The 25690-nt window shown below is 44.7% G+C and overlaps 2 protein-coding genes across 4 annotated transcripts in view; one reads left to right on the top strand and one right to left on the bottom strand.

Annotated features, from left to right (window-relative positions):
- The window catches only part of LOC110528483 (disks large-associated protein 4), a 210256-nt gene that overhangs the window by 65293 nt on the left and 119273 nt on the right, over positions 1-25690 (bottom strand). The gene's annotated exons all lie outside the window — the stretch shown is intronic.
- Positions 6948-12444, top strand: LOC110528486 (GTPase IMAP family member 7). Of its 2 annotated transcripts, XM_036984064.1 has the most exons (4): positions 6948-7043; positions 9863-9952; positions 10068-10811; positions 10949-12444. In XM_036984064.1, the coding sequence occupies exons 2-4, from the start codon at positions 9871-9873 to the stop codon at positions 10972-10974; spliced, it is 852 nt and encodes a 283-aa protein (XP_036839959.1). In that variant the 5' UTR covers positions 6948-7043; positions 9863-9870; the 3' UTR covers positions 10975-12444. The 2 variants fall into 2 exon arrangements, with proteins under 2 accessions (XP_036839959.1, XP_021466264.2); XM_021610589.2 differs by having other exon boundaries at positions 10068-12444.

The raw sequence follows: 25690 nt of genomic DNA on the forward strand, positions 1-25690 counted from the left end.
GTTTCTCTGGTTGCCTGGAACATACTAGTATGATTTGGCACCAGATCCAAACAGTTAAGAAGGACAAGAGAGACCTCTATGTCATCTTCCTCGACCTGGCCAATGCCTTTGGCTCAGTTCCCCATGAACTCCTCTGGGAACCCATCACTACACTGGTAAAGGCCTATTTCCAAGACCTGCAATTGTGTTTCACAACACCTGACTTCACAACAACATGGCAGCGCTTGGAAGTAGGCATAATGGCAGGCTGTACAATTTCTCCTCTGGCCTTCACTATGGCCATGGAAGTCATCATCAGGGCATCGAGATGGGTGGTCGGCGGTGAGAGAACTAAGGAGGGGCTCCGTCTCCCACCTATCCGAGCATACATGGATGACATGACTACACTGACCACCACTGCAGCATGCACCAGGCGGCTACTTGCAAAACTGCAGGATAACATCAAGTGGGCCCGGATGAAAATCAAGCCAAGCAAATCTCGAAGCATTTCCATAGTCAAGGGACAGCTTAAAGATGTGAGGTTCTGCATTGGAGATGACCCGATACCAACGGTGTCTGAGCAACCCATCAAGAGCCTGGGTAGATGGTACAACGAAAGCCTCCGGGATAAAGATCAAGTGCAGCAAGTAAGGCAGGACATCGCCGACGGTCTTGAGAACATCAACAAGACCCTACTGCCTGGGAGGCTCAAGCTTTGGTGCCTACAGTTTGGACTTCTCCCCCGGGTAATGTGGCCACTCACCGTCTATGAGGTCCCAATAACAACAGTGGAGAAGATGGAGCGAACCATTACATCATACGTGAAGAAATGGCTGGGTGTCCCACGATGCTTGAGTAACATCGGCCTCTATGGCAAAGGGGTCCTTGAACTACCTCTTACAAGTCTAACGGAGGAGTACAAGTGCTCTAAAGTAAGACTTCAGATGACATTGAAGGACTCTAAAGACCAGACCATTAGCAAGGCTGCACCTCCCCTACAAACTGGATGGAAATGGACATCATCCAAGGCTGTGCAGCAAGCAACATCAGCCCTGAGACACCAAGACATTGTGGGGAATATCCAGCATGGAAGAGGAGGCTTTGGCCTGGCAGCAAGCAAACCAACGTTCCATAAGGCAACAACATCTGAACGCAGGAAGCTGGTGGTCGAGGAGGTGCGCAGACAGGAGGAGACTGCAAGAAGTGCAAAGGCTGTCTCTCTTGCTAAACAAGGGCAATGGACGTGGTGGGAAGGCCTGGAGAGGAGAAAGATCAACTGGAGTGAGCTTTGGCAAATGGAGGCAAGCAACATCAGCTTCATCATAAGAGCTGTTTATGATGTGCTTCCATCACCAAAAAATCTACATCAATGGTATGGCGAGGACTCAACCTGCCCCCTCTGCCCAGCTCCAGCGACTCTCAGGCATATAATGACAGGTTGCAAGACCAGCCTCTCACAAGGCCGCTACACCTGGAGGCACAATCAGGTCCTCAAGAGCCTGGCTGCAGCACTTGAGACCAAGAGGAGTGCAACCAATTCATTACCTCCAAAAACAAGCAATCCCGTCAAAACAACAACATTCATCTGGGAGGGACAGAAAAGGCCCAAGTATCCTCCTACAAAGCCAGAAACTGGACACCTAGCCATGGCCCGGGACTGGAAGATGCTTGTCGATATTGGCCAGCAACTAATTTTTCCACCTGAGATTGCTTCTACCAACCTTAGGCCAGACATGGTACTCTGGTCCCCTTCACGAAAGGCTGTGTACATCATAGAGCTCACAGTCCTGTGGGAAAACTCTGTTGAAGAGGCCTACGAGCGTAAGAAACTGAGTTACACAGAGTTGGCAGCAGACGCAACTCAGCGTGGCTGGAATGCAAAAGTCTGGACAGTTGAAGTGGGATGCAGAGGATTCGTGGCTTCTTCCACCATCAGGTTGCTGAAAGAACTTGGAATCCATGGACAGGCTCTGCGGCAGACCGTCAGAGCAGTTTCTCAAGCAGCTGAAAGAGGCAGCCAGTGGATCTGGATTAAACGGAAGGACCCTTGCTGGGCTATAACTTCATGACCCCCCACCCCCACCTGAGAACCCAATTCAGATCCCTCCAACTTGAGGAGAGCATATGAGGTATGCGGTCAGCTGTCGGACTGGCTCAGGGAAGAGGACGCCCCTGCCTTGCATAGTCCCGTGGGACATCTTAATTGGGCATGGGACACAAGCTAAGGCTTGATCACCCTTTAGCTGGCCACCTTTGATGAGAGTGTTTAGTGATTAAAGGCCGAAACACCCACTGATTCAAAGGCACACTACTGAGGATGTGTCCCAAAATTGACATCTTAACCCAGTCTAAGAAATAAACCTCCCATGCCACTCTGTCAACATCACGGCAAATCTCATGCGAGTGCATTCCATCTATTGGCACAATGGACAGTTTTTAACATCTCGTCCCGTGTTTTATGATTCAGCGAAAAAAGAAACGTCCCTTTTTCAGGACCCTGTCTTTCAAAGATAATTTGTAAAAACCAAAATAACTTCACAGATCTTCATTGTAAGGGCTTGTAGGCCTGTTGTAAGGCGGGTCCTCACCAGATATCACCGGCAACAACGTCGCCTATGGGCACAAACCCACCATCGCTGGACCAGACAGGACTGGCAGGATTGGCACTTCACTGACTAGTCGTGGTTTTGTCTCACCAGGGTGATGGTCGGATTCGCGTTTATCCTCGAAGGCATATTCTTTACACCGAGGCCTGTACTCTGGAGCAGGATCGATATGGAGGAGGAGGGTCCATCATGGTCTGGGGTGGTGTGTCACAGCATCATCGGACTGAGCTTGTTGTCATTGCAGGCAATCTCAACGCTGTGTGTTACAGGGAAGACATCCTCCTCCCTCATGTGGTACACTTCCTGCAGGCTCATCCTGACATGACCCTCCAGCATGACAATGCCACCAGCCATACTGCTCGTTCTGTGCGTGATTTCCTGCAAGACAGGAATGTCAGTGTTCTGCTATGTCCAGCGAAGAGCCTGGATCTCAATCCCATTGAGCACGTCTGGGACCTGTTGGATCGGCGGGTGAGGGCTAGGACCATTCCTCCCAGAAATGTCTGGGAACTTGCAGGTGCCTTGGTGGAAGAGTGGGGTAACATCTCACAGCAAGAACTGGCAAATCTGGTGCAGTCCATGAGGAGGAGATGCACTGCAGTACTTAATGCAGCTGGTGGCCACACCAGATACTGACTGTTACTTTTGATTTTGACCCCCCATTTGTTCAGGGAAACATTATTCCATTTCTGTTAATCACATGTTGTCACGACTTCCGCCGAAGTCGGTCCCTCTCCTTGCTCGGCGTTCGACGTCACCGCCCTTCTAGCCATTGCAGATCCACCTTTCATTTTCCTTTTGTTTTGTCTTTGTTTTACACACCTGGTTTCAATTCCCCAATTACATGTTCATTATTTAACCCTCTGTTTTCCCCATGGTTTTTGTGTGTGTTTATTCGTTGTTAAGTGGTCAGTATTTCTGTGAGCTGGTGTTTGGTTTATTTTCGAGTAAAGTTACGTTTTTACTCAGTTCTGTGTCCTGCGCCTGACTTCATCCGACCCACTACACACTGACACTTGACACATGACACATGTCTGTGGGACTTGTTCAGTTTATGTCTCAGTTGTTGAATCTTATGTTCATACAAATATTTACACGTGTTAATTAAGTTTGCTGAAAATATACACAGTTGACAGTGAGAGGACGTTTCTTTTTTTTGCTGAGTTTAGAATACATTGTCCTTTATGGTTGTTGTTAATGGTCAAAATCCAGAAAAAAGCTGTTCAATTCTACAACCACCTAAAAGGAAGTAGTTCCTAACCCATAACAAAGCCATCACCTACAGAGAGATTCACCTGGAGAAGAGTCCCCTAAGCAAGCTGGTCCTGGGGCTCTGTTCACAAACACAAACTGACACCACAGAGCCCCAGGGCAGCAAAACAATTTGACCCAACCAAATCATGAGAAAACAAAAAGAGAATTACTTGACACATTGGAAAGAATTAACAAAAAAACAGAGCAAACTAGAATGCTACTTGGCCCTAAACAGAGAGTACACAGTGGCAGAATATCTGACCAGTGTGTCTGACCCAAAATGAAGGAAAGTGTTTACTATGTAGAGACTCAGTGAGCATAGCCGTAGGCAGACCTGGCTCTCAAGAGAAGACAGGCTATGTGTACAATGCCCTTAAAATGAGGTGGAAACTAAGCTGCACCTCCTAACTTCCTGCCAAATGTATGAGCATATTAGAGACTCATATTTCCCTCAGATTACACAGAGCCACAAAGAAATAGAAAACAAATCACATTTTGATAAACTCCCATATCTATTGGGTGAAATACCACACTGTGCCATCACAGCAGCAACATTTGTGACCTGTTTCCACAAGAAAAGGTCAACCAGCGAAGAGCAAACACAATTGTAAATACAACCCATATTTATTTTCCCTTTTGTACTTTAACTATTTGCACATCGTTACAACACTGTATATAGACATTACATGACATTTGAAATGTCTCTATTCCTTTGGAACTTTTGTTAACTGTTCATTTTATATTGTGTGTGTGTGTGTGTGTGTGTGTGTGTGTGTGTGTGTGTGTGTGTGTGAGAGAGAGAGAGATTGTGTGTGTTGTGTGAGAGAGAGAGAGAGCGTGCGAGAGAGAGAGAGTGTGCGAGAGAGAGAGTGTATGTTGTGTGTGAGAGAGAGAGAGAGAGAGAGCGTGCAATAGAGATAGAGAGAGAGAGAGTGTGTGTGTTCATGCATGGGGATGGATGGAGATACAGTATGTCGTTGCTCTCAGCATCGCACGAGTAGCCAGCTGAAACCCAGCAAGGAGTCCCCTCCTCTCCTCTCACACGTCCAACATCAAACCTCCACCTCGCTTCTGATCCACTCTGATAGCAGCACCTTCTGCTGCTGACTATCTCCCCTACCTCCCGTTCCACAGCCGGCAGGTACAAAGCCACAGCCCTAGTGTCTTGTCACCAGGAGAGCCCTTACCTCCGGGTAGACCCCTCCCTCTTCCCAGCTTCCCATCTGTCTCTCTCTCGCCAGACTCCAAAACAGAAGAGCTTTTCCAACGGGCATCCCTGGCATGAGGCACAAAGGGTGGCACACCGATTGGCATTGTGAGGCAGGTAAAGAGGATTGGGCCGGCGGCGGGTGGCAGGGAGTGGCAGAGGGGGGATGGCTGGTTGGTGCCACTCCAGCAAGCCTGCCAAGCCCCAGACGGTCTGTGCCAGTGCCCTGCCTGGCAAGGTGGTTAAAACCTCTTTAGGATCCAGCCTTTTTTTTCTTCAATTTTCACCTAAAATGACATACCCAAATCTAACTGCCTGTAGCTCAGGACCTGAAGCAAGGATATGCATATTCTTGATACTATTTGAAAGGAAACTCTTTGAAGTTTGTGAAAATGTTAAATTAATGTAGGAGAACATAACACATTAGATCTGGTAAAAGATAATACATAGAAAAAACATGCTACCCAGGCGCAATGCCAGCCCAGGCGCAATTTAGATTTTGGCCACTAGATGGCAGCGGTGTATGTGCAAAGTTTTAGACTTTGAATCAAATGAATCATTGTATTTCTGGGCCGGCAGGTATCTTAGTGGTTAGAGTGTTGGGCCAGTAACCAAAAGGTTACTAGATCGAATCCCCAAGCTGACAAGGTAAAAATCTGTTGTTCTTCCCCTGAACAAGGCGGTTAACACACTGTTCCTAGGCTGTCATTGTAAATAAGAATTTGTTCTTAACTGACTTGTGTAGTTAAATAGAAAATACATTTCTGTTACATTTTTTATATCAAGACTTCCCAAATGTGCCTAATTGGTTTAATAATGCATTTTCAAGTACATAACTGTGCACTCTCCTCAAACAATAGCATGGCATTCTTTCACAGTAATAGCTACTGTAAATTGGCAGTGCAGTTAGATTAACAAGAATTTACAGAAGGTGGATGGATGAAGGCTGATTCCATGGAAGCCATTAATGAAATCTGTGAAATACTGACTAGAATGGCAGTCTGAGTTGCTGTGGAGGCAGGTAGAGAGAGATGTGGCCATAGCCAAGCCACACAGATGTAGTATCTCAATTTGAGCCAGTTTTATACAGCAGGAAAATAATCCTTCAGCAACAGGAAACGTAAATTATTATGTAGATTATAATTAATGTACATTTCTGTAGGGTTTGATACATTTTTCGTTAGGGCAACTCGAGTCTGAAATGTCAGTGGAAATTAGAAGTTTTTTAAACCTCAAATACAGTACAAGTTTGCATTTCCAATTGTGCTAACCGCCAGGCTACCTCCGTTTCTATACACACTTTCAAAAACTTCATGTGTCAGGGTATTGTTTTTAACTTGATATGACCTTAAAATGATATATAAGCACTCTCAAAAACTGTGAGACTAAGGGTGCAGCAGGTGAGATATTATGGCCAAAACCGAGCCATACACCCATACAAATGTATACAAATCTGTGCTCATATCATGTATCAGATATCAGTGCCTTGGAAAGTACAGTAGTTTTCATTATTGCCAAGAACCTTTCATCCAAAGAGCACCCTTCCTAATACTCTCTAACATTGCTTTGCTACCACCCACGTTGCTGCCTTATAGACAGCACAACATAAGCAGAGGCTCAATAGAATCCTATACTATACAACCTGTTGTTGGATACAATAACTATGCATAAAATGCTTTCACTGTGTTGTTGCTACAGTATGGCACTGACAGACTCTCTGTATACAGATTCTATCTGACACATTTTTTCACTCGTTTTATGGTTGTTGGCATAAGGCTAAGGAGAGTACTTGATAATCATTTATCAGAATTTATCTCTGCACTGGATTGGGTTTTTGCCTAAAACACTTTCTGATTGGCTAGAACACACTAGTTACAGGGAAAACGAAACTTATATATGCCGGGAAAACGAAACTCATAACGTATGGCACTGCACATTGCTTCAGCTCTCATAGTCACAAGAGGCACCAATTCACAAATCATTTAACTGCAGTAAAAGTGAGTATTCAACTTTATAACGTAGGAGTAATATTTTGCTAAACGTTCTACAACAATATACTCTCCTTTGTTCAATTTCGTTTTACAGGGACAGTGCACATGAATCAATGTTACTGTAAATGTGCCAGTTTTAGAAAGCCGGCTAGTATTCAACTGCAATTCCTCTACAATAGTTGAATAACTGTATAGCAACTGGTTTATTGATACCTTCATGCCAAGTCTTTATGCATGGTTGATCACCACATTAACTTTGTTTTGACTTTCGATATTCAGGGGTTGGCTCATCAATAGCTCTCCGACGGAGGGTCCTAGGATGATGAGAGTGATATCTAGAATTAGATTATTTTAAATTATTATGATTATTATTTTAGACCGATAGTCGAACTCTTCCCTTAACAAAGCAAGAAAGTAGTCAACATGCTTTTCTAGCACTCAGGTGGTTTAGGGACCTTTGTAAAAGTGCAATAAAGGTGATTGCAATTCCCATTCAGGAGGGTTCACCAAATATGAAGATGACACACACTGCATCGGGACTCCAGTCGCTGAAGGACCCAATATTTGTATTAGTTACCACTAACTACTAAGGGTGCTCCATATCTAGATGGAACCAGATAATGTTAAGCCACTGACCCTGTCATCCATGCTACATTTCATAGAATTCCAGTTCACCACTTCCCTGATTTTACAGGCATACATATTGTGATAGGTCTAACTTTCAATACCTTCCTATCCATATGAGCTACAGATCTACATACAAGCGTGGTAGGTTCTTTAACATCTCTCATCAAATGTACACCTTACATTTTTTCTAAATTGCCCATCTTTTATTTTCTACAAATGTTTATTCTATTACAACTGTGGTTATTAATTCACATACAGATCACAGTTTCAATAGCTTCCAGTCCAAATGGTGTATACATCTAAAACCATTGATGTTAGGTCACTGACCTCCCTCCTCCATAGCAAGGTTATAATACTAAACTGAAACTAAAACAAAAACTAATAATGAAAAAACAATTTAGTACACTGAAATAGAATAATTAACAAACCTGTATGAAAAACTAAAACTATACTGAAACTATCTTTCACTCCAAAACGGACTAAAATCAAATAGAAACCATCATGAATTATGTTGTTTTATTTCATTCTTTCAAGAAAATGCTGCCAAATTCCATAAAATGACGTTGGAGGCTGCTTTAATGTATCATTAAATTCTCTGGCAACAGCTCTGGTGGACAATCTTGCAGTCAGAATGCTAATTCCATGCTCTCTCAACTAGAGACATCTGTGGCATTGTGTTCTGTGACAAAACTGCACATTTTAGAGTGACCTGTTATTGTCCCCAGCACAAGGTGCACCTGTAATGTAATGATCATGCTGTTTAATCAGCTTCTTGATATGCCACACGATGGATTATCTTGGCAATGGAGAAATGCTTACTAACAGGGATGTAAACAAATTTGTGCAAAAATGTTTACAGAAATAAGCTCATGTGCGTCTGGAAAAAGTCTGGGATCTTTTATTTCAGCTCATGAAACATGGGACAAACACTTTACATGCTGCGTTTATATTTTTGTTCGGTGTAGATACGTATATCATCCTAGGACCTTCTGTCAAATAGGTATTGACAAGTAAACTCTGAATATCAAACCAATATCCAAACTGAACAAAAATTTACTAGCGTTAAATTATTTAAAAAATGACATCAATATCCACTAAACCAATAAATAGTCTTCAAATATGTTCCAGGTCAGGATAGTAATAGCATCGTACAACCATCCTGATCTAACAAGCTTACATTCAGTTTGAACATTGAATCACAAGATCAGGATGATCGTACGAGGCTAGGATAGGAAGGTCTAGGTATCCTAATGTTGCTCAAGAAATTATTTATCTTGTTCAAGTGGGTCCATCTTAGATCAATAAACCTTAAAGTAGATTGTTGTGAGAGTGACACACCTGCAACTTCTCTGTACAGTAACTGTCTGGTCTGATCAGAGTCAGACACCAGAATATGTTAAATCAGACAGGATATACATGATCAGCTAATGATGTATGTATGATGTAGCTTTGCTAGGTCTTTCTTTGCTGCACTTGACCATATTACCAGACAGTAATCAAGAGGGGACAAGACCAGAGCCTGAACAAATAGTACAGTTGATATACCCCTCCCCATCCTCATAACAACTTTGTCAATATGACTTGACCATGATAATTGACCATCCAATGTTATACCCAGGAGTTTAGCTTCCTCAACTTGATCAATGGTCACAACCTTTATACACAACTCCAGTTGAGGTTCAGGTCTTAGAGAATGTTCTGAACCAAATACAATGCTTTTAGGTTTAGATGTATTAAAGACCAGTTCATTATTAATCATTCTGATACTGACTGTAACTCCTTATTTAGAATGTCAGTGAGTCCACTGGCTTTGGGTGCTGACATGTAGAATGTGGAATCATCGGATATATAGTCATTCTAGCTTCGTGTAAGACCAGTGGCAAATCATTTTTAAAAATAGAGAAGAGCAACGGCCCAATGCACTGTACATTTTTCATGTTAGAGAAGCTTCCATTGAAGAACACTCTCTGGGCTCTATTGGATAAATAACTCTCCAACCATGTGATGGCAGGTGATGTGAAGCAGAGTAAGCCTATTGTTTAGATCGTTATATCATTCAGCTAAGAATAAATTATAACCCAGGAATCTTACAACCGAGATTTCTGGAAAACCTGGGTGTTTGGGACAATTTACCAGAACTTTGCAACCTTACTAATGACATTACTGTCTGTTTCTGTGATTTTGGTTGGTCACTGCAGCTGTTGAGATGACACAAGGAAGAGAAAGGACTCTGATGATTCTATTGCTGGTAACACTGTGTCTGCAAATATTTACTGGTCAATGTCAAGGTACGCATCCATATACTTCACATGCACACAGAACACATGTTTTTCTCTATCTTATCTAGAAGCTTGCTTTTATGATCAACTCAAGCATCCCCCACTTTTTCGTCTGTTTCCACAGATTCAGGGCAGCCCTCTGATCTGAGGATTGTTCTGGTGGGTAAGACTGGAGTGGGGAAGAGTGCAACAGGAAACACTATCCTGGGGAGAGAGGTGTTTAAAGTGGAGCCCAACGCTGATTCTGTCATTACAAAGTGTGAGAAAGGGAGTGAAGAGGTGGATGGGTGGAAGATCGATGTGATTGACACGCCAGGACTCTTTGACCCAACAATGAGTGTAGATCAAATGAAAAGGGAACTAGAAAGATGCATCTACATGTCAGTTCCAGGACCCCATGTGTTCCTGTTGGTGATCAGGCTGGGGAGGTTCACAGAGGAGGAAAGGAACACTGTGAAGTGGATCCAGGAGAACTTTGGGGAAGATGCCTCAATGTACACCATGGTGCTGTTCACTGGTGAAGATCAGATAGGGAAAAAATCAGTTTCTGAGTTTCTGAAAGAGAGCAAAGAACTGCGGAAACTTGTTACAAGCTGTGGGAACAGATATCACTCAATCATCAATGTCAAGAGAAAGAACTACACTCAGGTCAGAGAGCTGCTGAGGAAGATAGAGCAGATAGTGGAGGATAATGGAGGAAAGTACTACACCAATGAGGATTATGAGACGGCACAGGAAAAGATCAGAGAAGAGATCTGGCCTCAATTGAAATACCACAGTCCATGGATGTTGTTTGGCTTAGCAGGTTTGTGGCCAATACCTGTACCTGTACCTGTACTCACTAAGCAAGTGTTTTATTATCCTGGTCCTGGGAACACAAAGGGGTGCACATTTTTGCCCTAGCACTACACAGCTGATTCAAATGATCAACTCATCATCAAGATTTGATGATTTGAATCAGATGTGTAAAGCAAAAACAATACTGTACACCAGAAATGTGCACCCCTTTGTGTCCCCAGGACCGGGATTAAGAAACACTGCACTACGGAGATGCTTGACCTTTAAAATGCCAGGGGTGCATTCAGTTGGTTAAATGTTTTGCTATGTTTTGCGACAGTATACTGAACTACATGTTTTCTAACAACTGAGATGCATTTGCTCCTATTTTATGGGTATGACGGGGAATGGAGCAGAGGCAACTGAGGGCGAGGCCAGACTGTCTGTGGACACCAAATTAGAACGGATTCATTTTAGTCCATGGTCCAGGTGCATGTAGATGTATAATATACCCTATTTTCTAATTGGCTAAACGGATGGTTACGTAACAGTCGGCACGTCAAAAGTTCAACTCATCTCAACTTTTTATTTGTGGAAATGGATGGAAATTGTATGGATATCGATGCGTCATCTCCCCTTACGTCAACGTATGATTACCACTGAGAAAGCACTGGATTCACGGATACGATAAAATCTACGTGTCCTGGTCTGGCCTTGCCCTTATTTCCTGACGGGCTTACACAAAACTCCTGCTAAAGCGGCATGCACTATACATAATCACCCAATCAACAACAGGAGTTACAATGCTCAATGTTCTGTTTACTTTAACGTTCACTACACTTTCTGAACAAAGCAGGTGTAGGCCAACTGGGTGTGTATTTATTTAGTTAGGATATATAGTATGTACAGTATGCATTTAGTGGTATTAAAAGTATTACATAGCGGTGTATGTTTTTATAGGGATGTGTGTATTAAGGGTGTATGTATTTAGTAAGTGTGTGTTAATGGGGATATACAATTCAAAATCACAGGGAGTTCTGCAACTTTACAATTTGAAATGGAACAGCATAGTCAAGGGAATGAAACCCAAATTAAGTTTAAGCCTGAAGCTCTATGTTTAGTTTGGTGTGTGGTATTATGTTCTGGGTCGTTACACGAATAGAGTACATTTTGGTTAGTGTAACTTGATTACAAAAAAACGATTAATTTAACCACATTTTAACATTCTGCCATAAGGAGCACATGATCAACTCCATAAAAACACGTTTTCCCGTCTCAAGCGATAACAAAAGGAGTATAGTAAGTTCAAAGGACGTGTCATTAAAGTAACAGGGTTGAATTTGACGTGATATGCTCAACGGGCTCAGTTTTCCACCATAAAATATCAGAAAGCAGCTCACCTGCTATTACACTATAATGGGACTATTATATGTTCAATGTTTCTTTTGTAACAAATCTTTGAAAGGGAATAATGTATAACCATGTGTGGGTTATGTGGGTTAAATATTCTTAGAAATTGGAAAAACATGACTAGGGACATGTCAAAGCGCACATTTTTTGGCACTTTAGCAATTCTTTATTCATATTTAATAAATCCTATTTATTGAATTTTCCATGTGGTCTATAAGACAAAAAGGTACATCTATTTTATCACTGTTTTCTATATGTAAAATGGGTCTGATTAATATATTTGGTGAATTGCTAAATAAAAATAAATTAAGAGTGTAACTACCTCTTGTCTGTTATTAAGATTAAGATCACTTTATTGGTCAATTACCCGCAATGTCCAACCAAAATGTTATTTCCTCTGTTAACCCAATCCCTCTGAAAGACACAAATAAATACACATACAGGCTTTGGAGAGGTGCGGGGGTGCCCGGGGAGTTAAGTGCCTTGCTCAAGGGCACAACAGCATCTAGGATTTAATACCTGCAAACCTCCGGTTGCCAGCTCACTTCCCGCCAGAATTTTCCCATCGGACCCGTGTCTCGAACTGGCAACCCAGCCTCTGGTTGCCGGCTCGCCTCTCTAACCGCCAGGTTACCTCCGTTTCTTTACACACTTTCAAAAACTTCATGTGTCAGGGTATTGTTTTTAACTTGATATGACCTTAGCATGATATATGCTTCTACACCTGCATTGCTTGCTGTTTGGGGTTTTAGGCTGGGTTTCTGTACAGCACTTTGTGACATCAGCTGATGTAAGAAGGGCTTTATAAATACATTTGATATATAAGCACTCTCAAAAACTGTGAGGCGAAGGGTGCAGGAGGAGGAGAGAGATTATGGCCTAAACCGAGCCATACACCCATACAAATGTATACAAATCTGTGCTCTTATCAAGTACCAGATATCAGTGCCTTGGAAAGTACAGGTGTTTTCCTTATTGCCAAGACCTTTTCATCCAAAGAGCACCCTTCCTAATACTCTCTAACATTGCTTTGCTACCACCCACGTTGCTGCCTTATAGACAGCACAACATAAGCAGAGGCTCAATAGAATCATATACTATACAACCTGTTGTTGGATACTATAACTATGCATAAAAGGCTTTCACTATGTTGTTGCTACCGTATGGCACTGACAGACTCTCTGTATACAGATTCTATCTGACACATATTTTCACTCGTTTTATGGTTGTTGGCATAAGGCTACAGAGTACTTGATAATAATATATCAGAATTTATCTCTGCACTGGATTGGGTTTTTGCCTAAAACACTTTCTGATTGGCTAGAACATACTAGTTACAGGGAAAATGAAACTTATATGCCAGGAAATGAATTGGATGACGTTGCACTCCCTAGGGCTTCCACTAGATGTCAACCGTCTTTAGAAAGTTGAATGAGGCTTCTACTGTGTTGTGGGGCTGAATGAGAGGGGAATGAGTCAGGTTACTGGCAGAGAGCCATTTCCTGGTCACGTGCATTTCACATGATATCGACCTGCGTTCCATTGCTCCTCTACACACAAAGGAATTCTCCAGTTGGAACTTTATTGAAGATTTATGATAAAAACGTCTTAAAGATAGATTCTGTACTTAGTTTGAAATGTTTCTAAGACTTGTAATATAACTTTTTGAAGTTTTTGTCTGAAGTTATGCCTGACCTGCACGAGCGTTTTTATATGTGTACCTAACGCCCTAACAAAAGTAGCTACTTGGATATGTCATGTATTGTCATGTTGTGTCTTGTTCCTGTTCTTTCTCTTCACCCTGTCTCCCTCTGCTGGTCGTATTAGGTTACCTTTTCTTACCCTCCTTCCCCCAGCTGTTCCTTGTCTCCTCTAACTACCTCGTTCACCCCTTTTCCCACCTGTTCCCTTTTTCCCTCTGATTAGGTCTCTATATCTCTCTCTGTTCCTGTTTCTGTCTTTGTCGGATTCTTGTTTGTGTTATTCATGCCTGAACCAGACTATCGTCATGTTTGCTGCAACCTTGTCCTGTCCTGTCGGAATCTGCCGGTCCATCTGAGCCTACCTATGTTTTGTCATTAAAGAAGCTCTGTTTACGTTAATTCGCTTTTGGGTCCTCATTCACGCACCGTAACAGAAGAATCCGACCATTAATTGGTCTAGTAATTCTATCCTCTCCTGGAACGTCTCTTGTCATGTGAAATGTTTAATGTCTGCTATCCCTCCTGTTTCCTCTGTCTCTTCTTCACAGGAGGAGCCTGGTGATTTGACAGGGGTGCCGGAGGAATATCACGATCTGCGCACGGTGTTCAGTCGGTCCAGGGCCACCTCTCTTCCTCCACACCGGTCGTATGATTGTAGTATTGATCTCCTTCCGGGAACCACTCCCCCCCGGGGTAGACTATACTCTCTGTCGGCTCCCGAACGTAAGGCTCTCAAAGATTATTTGTCTGTAGCTCTTGCCGCCGGTACCATAGTCCCCTCCTCCTCTCCCGCCGGAGCGGGGTTTTTTTTTGTTAAGAAGAAGGACGGGTCCCTGCGCCCCTGCATAGATTATCGAGGGCTGAATGACATAACAGTGAAGAATCGTTATCCGCTTCCTCTTATGTCTTCAGCCTTCGAGATCCTGCAGGGAGCCAGGTTTTTCACTAAGTTGGACCTTCGTAACGCTTACCATCTCGTGCGCATCAGGGAGGGGGACGAGTGGAAGACGGCGTTTAACACTCCGTTAGGGCACTTTGAATACCGGGTTCTTCCTTTCGGCCTCGCTAACGCTCCAGCTGTCTTTCAGGCATTAGTCAATGATGTCCTGAGAGACATGCTGAACATCTTTGTTTTCGTTTACCTTGACGATATCCTGATTTTTTCACCGTCACTCCAGATTCATGTTCAGCACGTCCGACGTGTCCTCCAGCGCCTTTTAGAGAATTGTCTTTTTGTGAAGGCTGAGAAGTGCTCTTTTCATGCCTCCTCCGTCACATTTCTCGGTTCTGTTATTTCCGCTGAAGGCATTAAGATGGATCCCGCTAAGGTCCAAGCTGTCATTGATTGGCCCGTCCCTAAGTCACGCGTCGAGCTGCAGCGCTTTCTCGGCTTCGCGAACTTCTATCGTCGTTTCATCCGTAATTTCGGTCAGGTGGCAGCTCCTCTCACAGCCCTTACTTCTGTCAAGACGTGCTTTAAGTGGTCCGTTTCCGCCCAGGGAGCTTTTGATCTCCTCAAGAATCGTTTTACATCCGCACCTATCCTTGTTACACCTGACGTCACTAGACAGTTCGTTGTCGAGGTTGACGCGTCAGAGGTGGGCGTGGGAGCCATTCTTTCTCAGCGCTCCCTCTCTGACGACAAGGTCCACCCTTGCGTGTATTTTTCTCATCGCCTGTCGCCGTCGGAACGTAACTATGATGTGGGAAACCGCGAACTGCTCGCCATCCGCTTAGCCCTAGGCGAATGGCGACAGTGGTTGGAGGGGGCGACCGTTCCTTTTGTCGTTTGGACTGACCATAGGAACCTTGAGTACATCCGTTCTGCCAAACGACTTAATGCGCGTCAGGCGCGCTGGGCGCTGTTTTTCGCTCGTTTCGAGTTCGTGATTTCTTATCGTCCGGGCTCTAAGAACACCAAGCCTGATGCTTTATCTCGTCTCTTCAGTTCTTCAGTAGCCTCCACTGACCCCGAGGGGATTCTCCCTGAGGGGCGTGTTGTCGGGTTGACTGTCTGGGGAATTGAGAGGCAGGTAAAGCAAGCACTCACTCAAACTCCGTCGCCGCGCGCTTGTCCTAGGAACCTTCTTTTCGTTCCCGTTCCTACTCGTCTGGCCGTTCTTCAGTGGGCTCACTCTGCCAAGTTAGCCGGCCACCCTGGCGTTCGGGGTACGCTTGCTTCCATTCGCCAGCGTTTTTGGTGGCCCACCCGGGAGCATGACACGCGTCGCTTCGTGGCTGCTTGTTCGGTCTGCGCGCAGACTAAGTCCGGTAACTCCCCTCCTGCCGGCCGTCTCAGGCCGCTTCCCATTCCCTCTCGACCGTGGTCTCACATCGCCTTAGATTTTGTCACCGGACTGCCTTCGTCAGCGGGGAAGACTGTTATTCTTACGGTTGTCGACAGGTTCTCTAAGGCGGCTCATTTTATTCCCCTTGCTAAGCTTCCTTCTGCTAAAGAGACGGCACAAATCATCATCGAGAATGTTTTCAGAATTCATGGCCTTCCGTCAGACGTCGTTTCGGACAGAGGTCCGCAATTCACGTCTCAATTTTGGAGGGAGTTTTGCCGTTTGATTGGGGCTTCCGTCAGTCTCTCTTCCGGCTTTCACCCCCAGTCTAACGGTCAAGCAGAACGGGCCAATCAGACTATTGGTCGCATCTTACGCAGTCTTTCTTTTCGCAACCCTGCGTCTTGGTCAGAACAGCTCCCCTGGGCAGAATACGCCCACAACTCGCTTCCTTCGTCTGCGACCGGGCTATCTCCTTTTCAGAGTAGCCTCGGGTACCAGCCTCCGCTGTTCTCATCTCAGTTCGCCGAGTCCAGCGTCCCCTCCGCTCAGGCTTTTGTCCAACGTTGCGAGCGCACCTGGAAGAGGGTCAGGTCTGCACTTTGCCGTTATAGGGCGCAGACTGTGAGAGCTGCTAATAAGCGTAGAACTAAGAGTCCTAGATATTGTCGCGGTCAGAGAGTTTGGCTCTCCACTCAGAACCTTCCCCTTAAGACCGCTTCTCGCAAGTTGACCCCGCGGTTCATTGGTCCGTTCCGTATTTCTCAGATCATTAATCCTGTCGCAGTTCGACTTCTTCTTCCGCGATATCTTCGTCGCGTCCACCCGGTCTTCCATGTCTCCTGTATCAAGCCCGTTCTTCGCGCCCCCGCTCGTCTTCCCCCCCCCCCCCATCCTTGTCGAGGGCGCACCCATCTACAGGGTCCGTAGGATTTTGGACATGCGTCCTCGGGGCCGTGGTCATCAGTACCTAGTAGATTGGGAGGGGTACGGTCCTGAGGAGAGGAGTTGGGTTCCCTCTCGGGACGTGCTGGACCGTGCGCTGATCGAGGATTTCCTCCGTTGCCGCCAGGTTTCCTCCTCGAGTGCGCCAGGAGGCGCTCGGTGAGTGGGGGGGTACTGTCATGTATTGTCATGTTGTGTCTTGTTCCTGTTCTTTCTCTTCACCCTGTCTCCCTCTGCTGGTCGTATTAGGTTACCTTTTCTTACCCTCCTTCCCCCAGCTGTTCCTTGTCTCCTCTAACTACCTCGTTCACCCCTTTTCCCACCTGTTCCCTTTTTCCCTCTGATTAGGTCTCTATATCTCTCTCTGTTCCTGTTTCTGTCTTTGTCGGATTCTTGTTTGTGTTATTCATGCCTGAACCAGACTATCGTCATGTTTGCTGCAACCTTGTCCTGTCCTGTCGGAATCTGCCGGTCCATCTGAGCCTACCTATGTTTTGTCATTAAAGAAGCTCTGTTTACGTTAATTCGCTTTTGGGTCCTCATTCACGCACCGTAACAGAAGAATCCGACCATTAATTGGTCTAGTAATTCTATCCTCTCCTGGAACGTCTCTTGTCATGTGAAATGTTTAATGTCTGCTATCCCTCCTGTTTCCTCTGTCTCTTCTTCACAGGAGGAGCCTGGTGATTTGACAGGGGTGCCGGAGGAATATCACGATCTGCGCACGGTGTTCAGTCGGTCCAGGGCCACCTCTCTTCCTCCACACCGGTCGTATGATTGTAGTATTGATCTCCTTCCGGGAACCACTCCCCCCCGGGGTAGACTATACTCTCTGTCGGCTCCCGAACGTAAGGCTCTCAAAGATTATTTGTCTGTAGCTCTTGCCGCCGGTACCATAGTCCCCTCCTCCTCTCCCGCCGGAGCGGGGTTTTTTTTTGTTAAGAAGAAGGACGGGTCCCTGCGCCCCTGCATAGATTATCGAGGGCTGAATGACATAACAGTGAAGAATCGTTATCCGCTTCCTCTTATGTCTTCAGCCTTCGAGATCCTGCAGGGAGCCAGGTTTTTCACTAAGTTGGACCTTCGTAACGCTTACCATCTCGTGCGCATCAGGGAGGGGGACGAGTGGAAGACGGCGTTTAACACTCCGTTAGGGCACTTTGAATACCGGGTTCTTCCTTTCGGCCTCGCTAACGCTCCAGCTGTCTTTCAGGCATTAGTCAATGATGTCCTGAGAGACATGCTGAACATCTTTGTTTTCGTTTACCTTGACGATATCCTGATTTTTTCACCGTCACTCCAGATTCATGTTCAGCACGTCCGACGTGTCCTCCAGCGCCTTTTAGAGAATTGTCTTTTTGTGAAGGCTGAGAAGTGCTCTTTTCATGCCTCCTCCGTCACATTTCTCGGTTCTGTTATTTCCGCTGAAGGCATTAAGATGGATCCCGCTAAGGTCCAAGCTGTCATTGATTGGCCCGTCCCTAAGTCACGCGTCGAGCTGCAGCGCTTTCTCGGCTTCGCGAACTTCTATCGTCGTTTCATCCGTAATTTCGGTCAGGTGGCAGCTCCTCTCACAGCCCTTACTTCTGTCAAGACGTGCTTTAAGTGGTCCGTTTCCGCCCAGGGAGCTTTTGATCTCCTCAAGAATCGTTTTACATCCGCACCTATCCTTGTTACACCTGACGTCACTAGACAGTTCGTTGTCGAGGTTGACGCGTCAGAGGTGGGCGTGGGAGCCATTCTTTCTCAGCGCTCCCTCTCTGACGACAAGGTCCACCCTTGCGTGTATTTTTCTCATCGCCTGTCGCCGTCGGAACGTAACTATGATGTGGGAAACCGCGAACTGCTCGCCATCCGCTTAGCCCTAGGCGAATGGCGACAGTGGTTGGAGGGGGCGACCGTTCCTTTTGTCGTTTGGACTGACCATAGGAACCTTGAGTACATCCGTTCTGCCAAACGACTTAATGCGCGTCAGGCGCGCTGGGCGCTGTTTTTCGCTCGTTTCGAGTTCGTGATTTCTTATCGTCCGGGCTCTAAGAACACCAAGCCTGATGCTTTATCTCGTCTCTTCAGTTCTTCAGTAGCCTCCACTGACCCCGAGGGGATTCTCCCTGAGGGGCGTGTTGTCGGGTTGACTGTCTGGGGAATTGAGAGGCAGGTAAAGCAAGCACTCACTCAAACTCCGTCGCCGCGCGCTTGTCCTAGGAACCTTCTTTTCGTTCCCGTTCCTACTCGTCTGGCCGTTCTTCAGTGGGCTCACTCTGCCAAGTTAGCCGGCCACCCTGGCGTTCGGGGTACGCTTGCTTCCATTCGCCAGCGTTTTTGGTGGCCCACCCGGGAGCATGACACGCGTCGCTTCGTGGCTGCTTGTTCGGTCTGCGCGCAGACTAAGTCCGGTAACTCCCCTCCTGCCGGCCGTCTCAGGCCGCTTCCCATTCCCTCTCGACCGTGGTCTCACATCGCCTTAGATTTTGTCACCGGACTGCCTTCGTCAGCGGGGAAGACTGTTATTCTTACGGTTGTCGACAGGTTCTCTAAGGCGGCTCATTTTATTCCCCTTGCTAAGCTTCCTTCTGCTAAAGAGACGGCACAAATCATCATCGAGAATGTTTTCAGAATTCATGGCCTTCCGTCAGACGTCGTTTCGGACAGAGGTCCGCAATTCACGTCTCAATTTTGGAGGGAGTTTTGCCGTTTGATTGGGGCTTCCGTCAGTCTCTCTTCCGGCTTTCACCCCCAGTCTAACGGTCAAGCAGAACGGGCCAATCAGACTATTGGTCGCATCTTACGCAGTCTTTCTTTTCGCAACCCTGCGTCTTGGTCAGAACAGCTCCCCTGGGCAGAATACGCCCACAACTCGCTTCCTTCGTCTGCGACCGGGCTATCTCCTTTTCAGAGTAGCCTCGGGTACCAGCCTCCGCTGTTCTCATCTCAGTTCGCCGAGTCCAGCGTCCCCTCCGCTCAGGCTTTTGTCCAACGTTGCGAGCGCACCTGGAAGAGGGTCAGGTCTGCACTTTGCCGTTATAGGGCGCAGACTGTGAGAGCTGCTAATAAGCGTAGAACTAAGAGTCCTAGATATTGTCGCGGTCAGAGAGTTTGGCTCTCCACTCAGAACCTTCCCCTTAAGACCGCTTCTCGCAAGTTGACCCCGCGGTTCATTGGTCCGTTCCGTATTTCTCAGATCATTAATCCTGTCGCAGTTCGACTTCTTCTTCCGCGATATCTTCGTCGCGTCCACCCGGTCTTCCATGTCTCCTGTATCAAGCCCGTTCTTCGCGCCCCCGCTCGTCTTCCCCCCCCCCCCCATCCTTGTCGAGGGCGCACCCATCTACAGGGTCCGTAGGATTTTGGACATGCGTCCTCGGGGCCGTGGTCATCAGTACCTAGTAGATTGGGAGGGGTACGGTCCTGAGGAGAGGAGTTGGGTTCCCTCTCGGGACGTGCTGGACCGTGCGCTGATCGAGGATTTCCTCCGTTGCCGCCAGGTTTCCTCCTCGAGTGCGCCAGGAGGCGCTCGGTGAGTGGGGGGGTACTGTCATGTATTGTCATGTTGTGTCTTGTTCCTGTTCTTTCTCTTCACCCTGTCTCCCTCTGCTGGTCGTATTAGGTTACCTTTTCTTACCCTCCTTCCCCCAGCTGTTCCTTGTCTCCTCTAACTACCTCGTTCACCCCTTTTCCCACCTGTTCCCTTTTTCCCTCTGATTAGGTCTCTATATCTCTCTCTGTTCCTGTTTCTGTCTTTGTCGGATTCTTGTTTGTGTTATTCATGCCTGAACCAGACTATCGTCATGTTTGCTGCAACCTTGTCCTGTCCTGTCGGAATCTGCCGGTCCATCTGAGCCTACCTATGTTTTGTCATTAAAGAAGCTCTGTTTACGTTAATTCGCTTTTGGGTCCTCATTCACGCACCGTAACAGAAGAATCCGACCATTAATTGGTCTAGTAATTCTATCCTCTCCTGGAACGTCTCTTGTCATGTGAAATGTTTAATGTCTGCTATCCCTCCTGTTTCCTCTGTCTCTTCTTCACAGGAGGAGCCTGGTGATTTGACAGGGGTGCCGGAGGAATATCACGATCTGCGCACGGTGTTCAGTCGGTCCAGGGCCACCTCTCTTCCTCCACACCGGTCAGAAGAAGCTCTGTTTACGTTAATTCGCTTTTGGGTCCTCATTCACACACCGTAACAGGATAAATATAATGGACATTATCGAACAAATCAAGCATTTATTGTGGAACTGCGATTCCTGGGAGTGCATTCTGATGAAGATCATCAAAGGTAGGGGAATATTTATAATGTAATTTCTGATTTCTGTTGACTCCAACATGGCGGAACATTTTATTTGTTTTCTGAGCACCGTCTCAGATTATTGCATGGTTTGCTTTTTCCGTATTGTTTTTTTGAAATCTGACACAGCGGTTGCATTAAGAAGAGGTATATCTATATTTCCATGTCTAACACTTGAATTTTCATCGACATTTATAATGAGTATTTCTGTAATGATGTGGCTCTCTGCAATATCACCGGATGTTTTTGGAACTAGTGAACGTAACACGGCAATGTAAACTCTGATTTTTTTTATATAAATATTAACTTTATCAAACAAAACATACATGTATTGTGTAACATGAAGTCCTATGAGAGTCATCTGATGAAGATCATCAAAGGTTAGTGATTCATTTTATCTCTATTTGTGCTTTTTGTGACTCTCTTTGACTGGAAGAATGGCTGAGTTTTTCTTTGGCTTGGTGGTGACCTAACATTATCGTTTGTGGTGCTTTCGCTGTAAAGCCTTTTTGAATCGGACACTGTGGTGGGATTAACATCAAGATTACCTTAAAAACGGTATAAGATGCATGTATGTCTGAGGAATTTTAATTATGAGATTTCTGTTGTTTTGAATTTGGCGCCCTACACTTTCACTGGCTGTTGTCATATCAAACCTGTTTACGGGATTGCAGCCCTAAGAAGTTTTAACAAAGCCGGAAAGTAGTCTACATGCTTTTCTGGCACTCAGGTGGTTTAGGGACCTTCGTAAAAGTGCAATAAAGGTTATTGCAATTCCCATTCAGGAGGGTTCACCAAATATGAAGATGACACACACTGCATAGGGCCTCCAGTCGCTGAAGGGCCAAATATTTGTATTAGTTACCACTAACTACTAAGGGTGCTCCATATCTAGATGAAATGGAGATGTAAAACCAGATAATGTGAAGTCACTGACCCCGTCATCCATGCTACTGTCACGTTCGTCGTAATGAATAGACCAAGGCACAGCGTGCATAGAGTTCCAAATATTTTAATAAAGAGAAACTCACCAAACAAAACAAAACAAAAGAAAAAAGAACAAACTAAACGTGAAGCTACTGTTATGCACTCAGGCAACTCAATGTAGACAAGATCCCACAAACACAAATGAGGAAATGGCTACCTAAATATTATCCCCAATCCGAGACAACGATAAACAGCTGTCTCTGATTGGGAACCATATCAGGCCAACATAGACATACAAAAAACCTAGATGACCCACCCTAGTCACTATCACGCCCCAACAAACACAGAGAATAAACAGCTTACTATGGTCAGGGTGTGACAGCTACATTCGTTAGAATTCCAGTTCACCACTTCCCTGATTTTACAGGCATACTTATTGTGATAGGTCTAACTTTCAATACCTTCCTATCCATATGAGCTACAGATCTACATACAAGCGTTATAGTTTCTTTAACATCTCTCATCAAATGTACACCATACATTTTTTCTAAATTATCCACCTTTGATTTTCTACAAATGTTTATTATATTACAACTGTGGTTATTAATTCACACACAGATCACAGTTTCAATAGCTTCCAGTCCAAATGGCGTATACATCTAAAACCATTGATGTTAGGTCACTGACCTCCCTCCTCCATAGCAAGGTTATAATACTAAACTGAAACTAAAACAAAAACTAATAATGAAAAAACAATTTAGTACACTGAAATAGAATAATTAACAAACCTGTATGAAAAACTAAAACTATACTGAAACTATCTTTCACTCCAAAACGGACTAAAATCAAATAGAAACCATCATGAATTATGTTGTTTTATTTCATTCTTTCAAGAAAATGCTGCCAAATTCCATAAAACGACGTTGGAGGCTGCTTTAATGTATCATTAAATTCTCTGGCAACAGCTCTGGTGGACAATCTTGCAGTCAGAATGCTAATTCCATACTCTCTCAACTAGAGACATCTGTGGCATTGTGTTCTGTGACAAAACTGCACATTTTAGAGTGACCTGTTATTGTCCCCAGCACAAGGTGCACCTGTAATGTAATGATCATGCTGTTTAATCAGCTTCTTGATATGCCACACGATGGATTATCTTGGCAATGGAGAAATGCTTACTAACAGGGATGTAAACAAATTTGTGCAAAAATGTTTACAGAAATAAGCTCATGTGCGTCTGGAAAAAATCTGGGATCTTTTATTTCAGCTCATGAAACATGGGACAAACACTTTACATGCTGCGTTTATATAGCCTGAACAAATAGTACAGTTGATGTTTATAACAGATATACCCCTCCCCATCCTCATAACAACTTTGTCAATATGACTTGACCATGATAATTGACCATCCAATGTTATACCCAGGAGTTTAGCTTCCTCAACTTGATCAATGGTCACAACCTTTATACACAACTCAAGTTGAGGTTCAGGTCTTAGAGAATGTTCTGGACCAAATACAATGCTTTTAGGTTTAGATGTATTAAAGACCAGTTCATTATTAATCACCCATTCTGATACTGACTGTAACTCCTTATTTAGAATGTCAGTGAGTCCACTGGCTTTGGGTGCTGACATGTAGAATGTGGAATCATCGGCATACATAGTCATTCTAGCTTCGTGTAAGACCAGTGGCAAATCATTTGTAAAAATAGAGAAGAGCAACGGCCCAATGCACTGTACATTTTTAATGTTAGAGAAGCTTCCATTGAAGAACACTCTCTGGGCTCTATTGGATAAATAACTCTCCAACCATGTGATGGCAGGTGTTGTGAAGCAGAGTAAGCCTATTGTTTAGATCGTTATATCATTCAGCTAAGAATAAATTATAATTGGTTTAACCATCTGTGAACGCGGCCATACATTATCCGATGAGTCTCTGTAGAAGTGTGGACTGGTTTTGTTGGTAATGACTAGGGTTGCAAAATTCCAGTAATTTTCCCAAAATTCCTTGGTTTACCAGAAATCCTGGTTGTAGGATAATGGAATTTCCCTTTTTTTCCTTCCTGAACCCAGGAATCTTACAACCGGGATTTCTGGAAAACCTGGGTGTTTGGGACAATTTACCAGAACTTTGCAACCTTACGAATGACATAATTGTCTGTTTCTGTGATTTTGGTTGGTCACTGCAGCTGTTGAGATGACACAAGGAAGAGAAAGGACTCTGATGATTCTATTGCTGGTAACACTGTGTCTGCAAATCTTTACTGGTCAATGTCAAGGTACGCATCCATATACTTCACATGCACACAGAACACATGTTTTTCTCTATCTTATCTAGAAGCTTGCTTTTATGATCAACTCAAGCATCCCCCACTTTTTCGTCTGTTTCCACAGATTCAGGGCAGCCCACTGATCTGAGGATTGTTCTGGTGGGTAAGACTGGAGTGGGGAAGAGTGCAACAGGAAACACTATCCTGGGGAGAGAGGTGTTTAAAGTGGAGCCCAACGCTGATTCTGTCATTACAAAGTGTGAGAAAGGGAGTGAAGAGGTGGATGGGTGGAAGATCGATGTGATTGACACGCCAGGACTCTTTGACCCAACAATGAGTGTAGATCAAATGAAAAGGGAACTAGAAAGTTGCATCTACATGTCAGTTCCAGGACCCCATGTGTTCCTGTTGGTGATCAGGCTGGGGAGGTTCACAGAGGAGGAAAGGAACACTGTGAAGTGGATCCAGGAGAACTTTGGGGAAGATGCCTCAATGTACACCGTGGTACACCAGTGTTTCTATGTGAAATGGTTTTGTTGTATTTCAGTTTTCTGTGATGTATTTACAGTGTAATATTGGGATGCAAACTCAAAATTGAATATATTTCAACTCTATATCTTACATGGTACATGTGTCTTTTTTTAAAGACCATAGCCATGTGCGTGGGGTGTATACTTTTGTTGCAAAGTGGATTTTTTTTCGAGCAAGAAACACTGTGTGACCCTGATTTAGCCCACTGCAGTAAAATGTTAAATGGGGGGTTGGTGGCACCTTAATTGGGGAGGACAGGCTCATGTTAATGTCTGGAGAGAAATTGGTGGAAGGATATCAAATACAACAAACAAATGGTTTCTATGTGTTTTGATGCCATTCCATTGGCTCCGTTCCAGCCAGTATTATGAGCCATCCTCCTCCACTGGGGTGTATGTCTTTTTATCACAGGGAGTTCTGCTACTTTACAATTGAAAATGGAACAGCAGAGTCAAAGGAATGAAACCCATATACAGTTGAAGTCGGAAGTTTACATACACCTTAGCCAAGTACATTTAAACTCAGTTTTCACAATTCCTGAAGTTTTATCCTAGTAAAGGATTAGGTCATTTAGGATCACCACTTTATTTTAAGAATGTGAAATGTCAGAA

This window comes from Oncorhynchus mykiss, chromosome 7 (assembly GCF_013265735.2).
Source record: "Oncorhynchus mykiss isolate Arlee chromosome 7, USDA_OmykA_1.1, whole genome shotgun sequence".
In the NCBI taxonomy this organism is placed as follows: Eukaryota; Metazoa; Chordata; class Actinopteri; order Salmoniformes; family Salmonidae; genus Oncorhynchus; species Oncorhynchus mykiss.